General features: G+C 37.7%; 1 protein-coding gene across 1 annotated transcript; it reads right to left on the bottom strand.

Moving 5' to 3' along the window:
* Positions 1-2,743: 2,743 nt before the first annotated feature.
* On the bottom strand, positions 2,744-12,387 carry LOC148815889 (protein N-terminal asparagine amidohydrolase-like). Its single transcript, XM_088904844.1, has 10 exons — positions 12,251-12,387; positions 11,289-11,391; positions 10,167-10,232; positions 9,224-9,326; positions 8,692-8,765; positions 8,100-8,153; positions 7,929-7,982; positions 5,890-5,993; positions 4,300-4,419; positions 2,744-3,088 (listed from the first exon to the last, which is right to left on the bottom strand). The coding sequence occupies exons 1-10, from the start codon at positions 12,332-12,334 to the stop codon at positions 2,930-2,932; spliced, it is 921 nt and encodes a 306-aa protein (XP_088760970.1). The 5' UTR covers positions 12,335-12,387; the 3' UTR covers positions 2,744-2,929.
* Positions 12,388-12,793: the final 406 nt, after the last annotated feature.

The raw sequence follows: 12,793 nt of genomic DNA, 5'->3' as shown, positions 1-12,793 counted from the left end.
GCGTTTGCTATTTCTGGTAGGTTTGTGTGCTATTGGCACTCTCACCCTGACTGCCCCAAGAAGGCAGGTGTCAGAGATGCAAGACGGTAGTGACAGACTGTATCGACAGCAGCAAAAGCTGGAAAGCCTAGGGAAAACTCTACAGGCAACTTCCTATGCAACAGGGTTGAATCTTATCCCCCACCTAGTGGACATGATTGTTGGTGTTATACAGTGGGTTTATGCTTGTGTGCAACAGGCCAGAATGTTGACACAAGACCTGTTAAGGGAGCTTAGTGCCACTGTAGCCAGTCTAGCCATGGCACAATTCCCAACCCACTTGATGCCACTCTTCTCAGTAGAGGAGGATGTGACATTAACCACCCCATCGCTCATAGCTCACCCAGAAGGCGATCCAAGATTGAATTTGGTTCCAAATCTTGAGATGGGTATGGCTACCAAAGCTATCCATTGGCTGTGTCTAAATGATTCACCAATGAAGGGTGTAAAGCTGCCAGTGAGCAGAGGGAGGTTAATGAACCCCATGAAGAGCAGGTGGGAAGTAAATGGCTGGTCAGCACACCACATTTAACTGTCACTATGACTTGTGACAGGCATGATACAGCTACCACAATCCAGCTACCTAACCAATCAGTTTTCCTGCAAGTTACCGAGGAGGCCATAGTGCAGCTTGGACTTAACACTGTACGGTCTGGAACCAGACAATATAAGACCAAACTTGAGGTCGTGGATGCCTTCAGGTGCCACACTATTGAATTGGATAGAAATCCAAGAAACAGTAAGCCCCGAAGAGGTACAGGTAGTTGAGTTTGCTTTAATGGAACAAACCTCCAAACCACCCTAGCAGGTGCCCAACACAGGTGTTGTGGTTCATCAGGGGGGCTGGGAACAGGAACCGGTGTTATTGTAACACTGCTGCTGGGAAGCTAGATCATGACTGACAGTGTACTCTGAATGCTGTACTCTTACATCAAGATGTACTCCGGGTAGCATGAATGAGTCAAAGGTAGCATGTCAAAAGAAAGGAAGTTACTTCTAGCCCAAATATCAGCCTACAGAGGTATCAGATACTGACAGTGAACTTCCTGATGTGTAATTCCTAGACTGAGATAATGTCTCCTACCGTGTTTATACATACTCCAGATGTTATTCATCCTGTTAGTTCCCAATGCTGGTTCCGGTATGAATTCTCGAGAAGTAATGTGGACATTTAAGGTTAATGTTCTAATGACAAGGGACATCACTTAACTCTGTTTCGTTTTGAAGGCAACAACGCCTCAGGACCTCGTGACCTTCAAAAAGGGGGGATATGTAGCGGCAATGCTTGTTTAAGGACAGAATTAAGTGTTGCTGTGCTTTCCCAAATGAGGCCCCATCTCTCTGTTCATCTCTGTGGTGCAGCCACAGAGAAGCTATTCATGCAGGCTGATTTAAAGATGTTTTCTTTTGATAAGGGACAGCTCCCAAATGGGGATGCACTTAGCTAAGCCTGGCTATCATGATCAATGGTCATCCATTGGCGTCTATCTGTCTAGGGAGTGCCAGATGGACATCTGGACTGCATTCCTAAGTGTCAGGAGTAAATGACTCATATCTCACCTTGATCAACCAATCAGGGACTGGTAGGGCCGAGTAACCCATGTGGGACTCTGATGCCCATTAAACTTTCAGCCAATGAACGAGCTGAAGTTCCTCCAGGTAAAAACAGGCAACAGAGAGCCTGGAGAAGGAGAACTAGTAGGACTATTCCAGGGGTTTGAGACAATTCCAGGACAGGATGGCCCAGGAGCAGAAAGGCTCCCAAGGGCAGGACATTCTCGCAGCGCGCCTCCTGACCATCCTGAGACTCAGCCCGGACAACCACGGAACGGCCAGTGTGTCCGAGTGCCAGAACTTTCCTTTGTTCTAAGAGTCTAGAGCGGAGGTTGCCACGAGTAACCAGAGGATCCACCCGAGGTTAGCATCAGCAGCAAGCCTCATGAACAGGTCGGAACTGTGGACAGCTGAATCACTATTCAGAACTAGCGCTTCATCAGGAACGAACCGGTCCTCTTCCTGACCTGCTGGGACCCACAGTCATCTTTTCTCCTGTGCACAAACTTTGCTAGTTAAAGCCAACACTAACTAGCCGGTCAGTGAGCATCAGCAGCGCACCGTCGCAAGCCGCACAGCACAGCCTGGCATGGAGCCAGAGAGCCCGCAGGAGATCTGAACCCCCAATGAATGGATGAGTATTCAACTTCACTGCATTACAGCTCGAGAATTCAATTGTTATCCCAACCAGTTGATATCAATTTAATTCCTAAGAGTTATGTACTTGTTTCGAGTATCCAATGTAGAAGTTATAACCAAGTTAATTTACGAAACGGTCTAAGTGAATGATATACTGAACGTATGTCCTCTTGATATGTGTAACTCTTTGTAACTGAATGAATATATACCTTTTGTATTCTGAGAACCCTCACAATAAGATCTGTAAGGTTTATATGCATATTTTATGTATTAATAAATGTATCCTCGTGTATTAATACCCGTATGTGTGTGCGTTGTTTGAGTTATATCGCATGGTTGGATTCTAAGGCCATCAAAAGAATCATTTTGTGATTTACGGCTACAATTAATAATTGTCCCTGTAAATGCCCAAACCCTACAGAACTGGTGCCTTGTGAGAGCACACTACACCATCAATAAGCAATCATTATCAAGAAGCCATCAATTAGTTTTTCATAATTAAAACAAGTTATTTTCAAAATCCTCTTTATTTTTGTAAATGTAGCAGGAAAGAAATCAACATTCTTTTTATTTTTTGTGATCAAAAGCATTAAGTGATCTGACCCATCACTCTTTGAATTTTAGTAACATTCTTTTAGTTGAGGGACTTGGGAAGTAAATGCAGTCGTGTCACTTATTTTCTTTGATAATGTGTTATTTAGTTAGTGCATGGAATCCATTTTCCATGGTTCATTATATATCCAATAGGAACACTGGGTATTATTTGTAGCTTCAAATGGTCTGCAAGATACTTGTACTGCTCCTTTTTCATTTGGACGAATTCTGGCCTTTCAACAAGAGGTGAGGTTGAAAAAGCCTGTAGAAAATATGAAAACAGAATGAATGTCATGTACATTATATTATATCATAATATTCTGATTATGGTCATATTATGGTTGTATTGATATGTCAAGTCCTTTACTTAACTGGTTCTGTTCTTTACACGTCTGCTCCTATTGTATTTAGTACAGTAGTATTTGTCAATACATATAAAACATTTTCAGACAAATAATATTACTGACACCTGTCTGTGAAATACTGTAGCTGCAGAGCCTGACTTGCTTATTTTGTAGACAATCCCAAGCTTAAATCATTTATCCACACATCTAATCAGTCAGTCAAATCACATGTAGCTCATGTGATTAACTCAGCAGATGATTAAAGAAACCCATTGTTTTCCTTTTATACTCAAGCCTTTCCTGCTATTTTGGTAGCCGTTAACTCCTTAGAGGGGTTAATAAATGTATGGCCTGATGAGCTGGAATTTCAAAACAAATAATTTTAGTCTTCTGTAGTTGAATGCAAATTATTGACAAAACTGGTATTGCATCAAAAACTTACAGATATTCAACTTCTTTACCTGTCTTTATATGACAGGAAAGCAGACCCCTGAGATCAGTAACCATTTTATTTGGTACACTTTGAACTCTTTCTACTACTATAAGTTAAGTCTGATTAGTGCATAGTAAGATTTAATCATAACATGCCTAAGTTTAAATTTCACTTTGTATGCTATAATTTATTTTTAACTCATTCCTTTATAGTCTTTAATAGAATCATCTAAATTAACATTGAGATCCCTTTTGAGCATATCTTCGTGAAACTGTAAATTTCCCAAGTGAAATGTACTGTACACCTGAAGAAGGCTCCACGGCTGAAACGTTGTGTTCTCTTTCTTTTTTCAGCATGGAATAAACCTATTACCTATTTCTGTGAAGCTGTTTCTTACTACTTTGATATTTCAGAATGATTGTTATTGAAGTCATTGTTATAGAACAAAATAAGGATAATACTTATACCCTCTTTAATATTTTCAGAAGGGATACTTGTAATCAAAGATTAAAAAATGAATACCTTATTGTTTTTAAACCACATTTCTACTGCCAAACATACACAGAAATAGTATTTCTGAGTTTATTTTATGTATATATGACAAAGATTAAAAGTGTGTGAGGACACATGTAGAAATCAAATCTAGATGTCAGACTTGGCATCATATATAAACAGATATCAACAGATCAAATGTACCCTTCGTATCTCCTCATCTGTCAAATCACGGCTGTCATCGTCAGTCTTCAAAATATTTTCAAAGAAGTTGTAAGGTCCAACCATCAGCATGTTCTTCTCAGTGTCGTACACTCTACGCATCTACAGAATAAACATAAAAAAATTCCAACTTATTCTTCTGGAACTACAAGTAAATGCAAAGCACTGGTACAAGCCTTTCTGTCAACACCACTATCTTACTGTAAAAGTCTGATGATTTCTACTGATTCCAACGAAATAGTCTTTATTGTAGCTACTTAAATCATTATATTTTACAATGTATTTTATCAAGATATTATACAAAACCTCTATAAATACATGTTCAATCAATATGAATACAAATTTTGCTGATGAATATGAATAACAGTTGCACCTAAATATATATATAGATGTGCATTTTTTTATACCAAAGAACTTTTAACTTAAAACATTAAAGCCTTTTTCTACACAGACAAATGTGCATGTTACCAATAGGCTTTAGGTGATATTTAAGTAAGCCTCAAATGAGCAAAAAATAAATATAGATGGTGTTCTCCTCTTTCTTAAACAATGTTTGATCCACATAAATAAATCTATAAACCCTCTGTACTCATTGCATTTTAGAACAGTATAATGTTACTAAAACATTTTCTGCAAAGGTTGTTGGAAAACAAAGTTTTAGTTATTAACTGCCCCAATAGTTTCTAAAGTGCCCCAACATTGTCAAAACTTCTATTCATACAAATATAATACCACATATTAAGAATACAAACTTTTAAAATCAGTGTTAGAGGACAAAGACTGTTTAATGACACAGGCTGCTGACCCGTGTAAGATATAGCTTTGCCCAGCGTAAGACAATGCCTGTACATAATGACTGGTGAATCATAGTCAGGATCCAGACTGTAAATCAAAGCCAATCACACAAAACACGCATTTTGATGGCAAAAATAATTGCCAAAAATTTGGAAGTCCTGCTATCTGTTTTAATTTAGGTTTCAAAATTAACTGATTTTTCGGTATCTGTATCCAACATGTCAACTCAGGTGCATCTTCAAATCAATTTTGTTTCCTGTTTCTGAGCCGCCATTGAGACCATCCTATAGGCAAAAAAGATGGAGGCAATACTTCCCACTGCACCAGTATCTATGGTGGTATTTTTTGTGCAAAATCTTCATTTATTTTGAAAAAGAAGACCACATTTAATATCTGTAAATCTGCAATTTCCTCCAAGTTCATTTAAAATCTTATTTGCATTTCAGCGCACAGTGATTTTGAAATAAAAAAACACCAATGTCATACTCTAATGGAAACAAATGATAAGTCATCAGACTATATAAAAGGGGTATTCTGAAAACACTGACACTTTCCTTTAAGGATATTGCCTGAGTTGATCATTTCTAGTAACCAGTGGTCAACATGACCCACTGTACTATACGCTCACAATATCCTCCGGTATTTTTAAACACAATGCTTTTCTACGTGCATTGTGATTCTGTGTTTCAGAATGTGTGGGGGCCGCAAAGTGTTGCTGCTTCTTTTTGAGCAGCTTCTGAGATCACCCAGACGGTACTATGACACGGCTTTTTATACCATCTTGTCGACTGTCAGTCTTGCTCCTCTCAGAGTGGCATCAGGGCCCTTATCAGGAAATGTAGCTGGATAGATGTGAAAAGAGTTACCATCCATCTTCACACCTAGAAAGAGGATGGAGGTAAAGGAAAAATAGATATTATTTAAATCGATTGGTGATGAGAGCTGCAATTATTTCTTGTAGGCAGATGTCAATAAAGGTAAGACGGTTGAGTCATTTTCACACTGTGTGACCTTAATTTCCTAAATTTTCCCCTTGGTTTGGTTCTTCTGCCTTATTTTTGTCACAGAGTGAAAAATAATGGGTGTGGGACAAAAGATGCCTGGGGCTGATTGGTCATAAGTGGTCATTGAATGGGCAGTGTCGCCCTAAGTGTTAATGCAATGCCTTGGTCTCTGAACTTCCCACCTTGTTCTCTGAACTTCTTACCCTGACCAAAGGTCCACATAGCTCAGATGCCAGGTAATTACCACACACTTTAGTGGGGTGGGGTTTCAAGGCAGCTTTGACTGTGCCTGTTACCTGAAGGGGGTTCTGGACCAGGGTGTAAATTCACAATGTATGTAAACCTCCCCATCTTGTTCAGCCAGTTCTTCAATGAGGCCTGAGCAGTTAGCTCTGCCTCTACCCAAGACATCACAGGCACACTTCCAATCCCTCTGAGGATGAATCCAATCCCTCTAGGGATGTTCACTGTGGTGTAAGGAGACACAGGCAGGTTCCGGAGAGAAGCAGTGACAGACTGATCATTTGGGTCATTTGTTCTGCTAACTGGAACCCTTGACTGCTCTATGAGTGAGTCATATCATGTGCTCTTTGCATTGGGTGTGTGTTGGGTGTTATGTTTATGTGATGGGAAGATCAGAATACTGTAATAAAATATGATATTTTAGATGATTACTGTCTTGTCTGGTCTGTGGATGTACTAGTAGTTCTGAGAGATAAAAAGAACCTGCAGCCGGGAGGAAAAGTTTCCTGACACCCATTATAATTGCTAGGTGTTGTACTTTGGATTCAAAGCAAAAAGTAGTTCTGAATAAACTGTTACCCCATACATGACATTTTAATGTGCCAAGAAAGCCTGGCTATTATCTAAAGCAAATATGAGGTGATTTCCTGAGATCTTTCACTCAGTTCTCCTTTTTAGTGGCTGGAATCAGAACAAAACTCAAGACAATCTTGTCTTTCAATTATCAGGCATTATACAGATACTCATACTCAGAGTGTCATACTGTAGCTTTTTTTAAAAAAAAAATAGCTGCAGCCAGGGGACTGGCTGAAGCCCAAGCGAATAACTTTGGGCATGTCTGGAAACAAAGAGAGAGAGAAAATGTGGGCAGACAGGTAATGTGGTGTAAAGGGCTAAAGTAATAGACTGTCTGAAAGTAAGCAAGAGGGAATAAGGTAAAAATGAGAGAGGAATGTCATAAAAATGGATGAGGCTCCCATTGGGGAAAAAGATGGAACTGCTGGAAGATGGGATACCACTGGTCAAACAAATGGTGAACTGCCTTTGGAGAATCCAGAGAGCACTGGCAGAAAAAAAGAAAAAAATGATTTCCACTGTATCAGTGGTCCAGTAGGAGTATTTTTTTTTTCAGGAGAAAAGTGAAGCATTGGCATGCACAGACACACAGAATGGAATGAGCTGCCTTAAATAAGCAGTTTGTTAAACTGATGAAGACCTGCTTTGATGGCTAGAATGTGGGTCTGACTGACAGGCTCCTCGGCCTTGTGTGCACATGCTCAGTAGTTGGTTGTGGGCTCGTGCAAGTGCTGGGGTTGCCATTGGCAACGGTGGGATGAAAGTCAGTCCCAGTCCAAGCTTGACAGTGTCTTCTTACCTTATATGTACTGTTCAAGAATTCTGAAAGTAATTGTGCAGTTTGTTATAACATTTAGGCAATTTTGACATATCCTTCCTTCACATATTCAATTCTGTTTCTCCTCATTTAATGCTGAATAATAATTTGATTAGGCTCTTTCTGCATGTCTTTTGAGTCTGTATTCATAGCTTTAAATGCATTAATGGTCTTACCTACACCATATACCACTGGCCAGTGATTCCCCTGTCTGTTAACATCATTCATCTCTAGAAAAAAAAAAAAGGAAAATATAAGCCTGGAGCCACCTTGTGGGAGACTGAGAAACCAATCCACATGTTCCTTATGAAAAAGTTTACACATGGTTTCTGGGTCTGCAGTATTACCTGACACACAGGCCAGCTGAAGTTCAATTTGGCAGTCTTGCTTCATAAATTCACCTGCAATTACACCAATGAGAAAGGAAGGATACCTGTAAGAAAGTCTGTTAAAATGTGTATTCTGCCTCTATGGGTCTGTGTGTGCCCTGTGATGGACTGGCGTCCTGACCAGGGTGTACCCCAACTTGTGCGAATTGCTGGCTGTAAGGCTCTGTAAGCCTGCATTGTGTGAAGCAAATAGTCAATGGATTGATTGATAGATTTATTTCTGTTTTTGTTTGTGCACCTTCGAACCATCCACTCCACTAATCCTGTTTTTAGATCTGTGAGATATGTGGATCATGAAATTAATCTCTGAAGATAAGCAAGCCATCACAATGTTTTAATAAAAAAAAAAACATGCACCTTTGATTTCCTGTAGTTTTGCTATGCTTATAGGAACAATTTATAACTTTATGTTCTGGTCTGAAATTCAAAAGTAAAATTTATAATAGAGACCACGACTTTATACATAACATCAAAGTTTATGATCTGATAAGATTCTAATTTGAATTACACTGTTACAGCCTGTAACAAATGTTAAGCCAATTTCACTCACAAAGCAGTTTCATGGTGTTGTCATGGGAAATCCCTTTCTTATCAAAGAATCCCCCAACCATGTAGAGATCCAGCCTGTTGTAAAAAAAAACTTTTCTTTAAAGTCGGCCACCAGTTGTAAAATTGTGAAGCATGGTTTCAGCAGAGGGTGGCACAATGGTTTGCATTGCTGGCTTGTATTGCTGGGGCCCTGCATTCAGTTCTGGACCTGGGTGCTGTTTGTATGCTCTCCCTGTGTCTGTGTGGGTTTCCTTCTGGTGTGAGCACGTTTGTCTGTGTTTGTGTACTCTGTGATGGACTGGTGTCCTGTCCAGGTTGTATCCTGACTACTACATTGATGGATGGATACTTTCATCAGATCTCTCTAACTAAGCAAGACCTGGAGTATAATAGTCAGCACCATAAATGTGCAAAGAAATTTACTTTCTGCATGTATGCTACTCCTGAGCTACACATAATATTACAGTTACTGTTTAGTCTTAGAATATTGATGTGTAGGACTATTATAAGGATTGTTATTTGTAATAACATACTGTGAGAAATCCTTGCATTGTTTTTTCATCTCTTCAACCAATGCTTTCACTCCAACACCCACTTTGGAGCCATCAATGTGAGCCAAGCTGACCTTGCCAGTGCCTGAAAAAGAGCAGAGCAGTCAGCTAGTAGTAAATGTTGGCATTGTGAAATGTCCAGTGTGAAAACAACTATTATATTATTTTATCTATCAGAGGGACAGAGTATTGTGAGTTATTGAAGCAAAATATATAGCTTGATGCTGATAATGTTTTGTTTTTTACCCATATGAAGTTGGGTTGTGTGAGATATAGCATTGCTAAACAATTACCTGTAAAGCAGAAAGAATATCCCAAGGAGGTTTTGATAGGAAAACTTACAACAGTAAAATATGCACAGTGGTGTGCAGGATGGTAAACGTGACTCATGACTAAATAATCAAGAACACTACTACATATGTGTGACAGCTGAACTGTTTTTTGCTGAAGAGAGTTCAGCTTGGCAGTTTAGCAACATATTTATTGTTTTGTATAAAATAAATTCTTGCTTGTGTATAAGTAAATCTGAGCAAGTAATTAAAAAATCTAAGGACACTATGAAGGCTATAAATGAGAGGAAACCATTCATCTCCTGTTTAGTTGCAAGTAGCTAATTGATCTCATTCTTATGTTTAGTATAAACTCTTTGTATAACAAAGTGTCCCTGCTTTCAGGAAATGGCTAGATTAGATTCTTGGACCAGTTAGGTACTCACTACCAGGCAGGCTAGATTAGCCAAATGTCAGAAAAGTCCTGTCAGAATGTAAAGGAAAGAATAAAGAAAAGTACTAATTTATACCTATTTTCAGATAATCGTTGCTATTTTCTGAAATAGAAAACATTGCTTTCATGTTCTTGTAGAGTTCTTTTTAAAAATAATGTCTTGCTACTTTTACTTTTCTGCTCCAGTTAAGCAGTAACTAACCTGGGCAATGGAGGACAATAATGTGGCAGGTGGTTGCCTCATCACTTCCGATTCTAGTCACAGGTCCTGTAACAGTTGAAAAGAAATGTCACAAAATGTTCTTTGCCCCTCAGTCTTTGTTTGGCTTCTTTTCTCCCTATATTTGTTATGTGCTTTTTTAAAATACTTCACCTTATAGTAAAACAATGATTATCACTATTTGTAATCCATTCAAGATGGATATAAACATGAAAAAATAGCTATTTTTTAGTTTTGTTAACACTTCCTGTCTCCTATAATAGTATTAAATTGTCTTTAAAGAACTTGATATGTGCTGTTGACTCAGTATAGAAACGAACATTCCTAGATGGTTCAGTTGTACTTTGGGGTCATATTTCAAGGTTGGCATTACATCTTTTGATGTAACAAAATGTCCACTTTATAAGAAACTTTATTATTATTCCAAAATATGACCCAGCTACAGTACCATATCAGTCCACAGCACAGGTCACTGCTCATGTGTTTGAAGTTATTCACAAAATTAAAACGTTGAGTAAATTGTAACTGGTAAGTGATTTCATGTTTTGTCATCTGTTTTTAAATGACATTCATCAATGGATATAAAATCCTTCCCAGCTCCACCCCATCTCGGCTCCCCTTTTTTTCCCCATCTCCATCTTTTCAACTCTTTCCCATCATCTTAAACTGTAAAATCTGTAGTCAACTCTCCTGCAATGGGGCTATACAGTATGTATTTGCTTTCCTTTACGATCATCTAACTTTAGTTGTACTTGTGTTTTTGTTCTACATTATTTCTTTTGCTTAAGCCCTCATCAGATCCCCCTATTTTGAGTGATTCTGACACTTTTTCATAAAAGACAATAAACAAATCGTCAAAAAAATTCATTATTTTGTTATGTTTTGTAATTTCCTTTATATTACAAAGCATAACAGCTAGAGCACCATCACTCAATATAACTCAACAGAAGTGGTGCAATTAAGAATACCTAAGGAACAATACAAAACTTCTTTGAAAACACAACAACAAAGGCTACCTCCTTCCCAACAAACTGCAGATTCATGGAATGTAAACTCATATGGAAAAAAACGTTTTTTAATATAAAATATATTTCAGGATTCTACCTTTACTAAGGTCAATCGTTGCATATTCTCTCTGAGAAACATAAAGCACATAATTTGGTTGCTCTTTCACTTCAGGTTGCTGCTTGAATTTTTCAGCTTCAGGCTGTAACACAAAATAAATGTCACTGCATGGAAAATCCAGCTTTTGTATAAAAGGATTTTGAATGACTTTTAAAATACCCAGAGACAGTTTGAGACTGCTTCAAAGTTTTGTGAATCACTCCGCAAATGCCAAAGTTTCCAAACTGCTGAAAAAAGCATGACGGCAGACAGCAGAAAGACAGCAGAAAGTCTTCCTTTACCTCTGTTTCTGTACATGGATTACACTTCAAACAGATTAGTTTGATACATAATAGTCTGCATTGCCAGCACTGTTTTGTAACTGTGCTTCATGCATGCCTCACGCTTATCAATACTGTGATTGATGAAACTATATCGTTTATCTATTAAATACATACAATACTATACAAGCAGTCATTTCACAATTCAATCTGTCAGCGGTCAGTTTTTAATGCAGATACTCTGTCATCAAATTAAATTACACAAATGAAATGCTCATATGTATACAATTTATAAGCACAAATTGTCCAATACATCTTTTAAGACTATTCTTAAATATTGATTGGAACCACTGATTGGGTGGCAATCTCATGAATGTGAACACAGCATAATTTCCAAGATATTTTCAAATGTAGTATACTGGATAAACAGAGTCTATATGCGTTTATTAAGCATTTGATTAATTATGAATAATATATAAATAGTAAAGTATTCTAGCATGGAAAACAAAAATAGTACATGTATTTAATTCCAGAGCTTTGACAGAAAGTTAAATGTTTTACGTTTCTTCCTATACAATGCCATGTATGCTGTAAAAGGTTCCAATATGCATGTTTTATTTTACTTTTATGTTGCGATAATTTATTTTTTTGCAAGATATATAAAAAAGCATTGTAAAGTACCTGTAAATCTTCTCCATATTTTGCCCAAAATTCTTCAATAGTTTCAAAGTCCTCAACCAACTTGTGTTTCACAGACAGGGGCATGGTGCTGATTTGGACTGTTACTGTAAGTGAATCTGTGATCGTTGATTATATGGTGACTTAGAACACAAATCTTCATTTTTATACAGGAGGATATGACCTGCTGACCTGCTGACTTGCTTAATCCATGCTGGGTATTTTTTTTAAGTTTCTCAGAATTTACTTTACTTCCTTGTTAGGTAGTTGTGTAATTCACTACATGTTTCAGCACACCCAAAGCAAAACTAGTCATTTCTAGTTCTGATTTTGTTTCTTCTTAGCTGTTTTAATGTTGTTATAAACATATATATTAACATTCTTTACCTATAGAGTATTAGGGTGCATTTAAATACATTTTAATGTATTTAAATATTAATAGATTTTATATTTTAAATATATTGTCCTTGTTACCAACAACAGAATATTTAAATGAAAATAAATCAATATTAAAAAACGTGGGAGGTCAATATATTAAATGTATAC

This window comes from Atractosteus spatula, chromosome 24 (genome assembly GCF_055471065.1).
Source record: "Atractosteus spatula isolate fAtrSpa1 chromosome 24, fAtrSpa1.hap1, whole genome shotgun sequence".
Taxonomy (NCBI): domain Eukaryota; kingdom Metazoa; phylum Chordata; class Actinopteri; order Semionotiformes; family Lepisosteidae; genus Atractosteus; species Atractosteus spatula.
The sequence above is the reverse complement of the archived record's forward strand: the minus strand, read 5'-3'. Positions and strand labels throughout refer to the sequence as shown.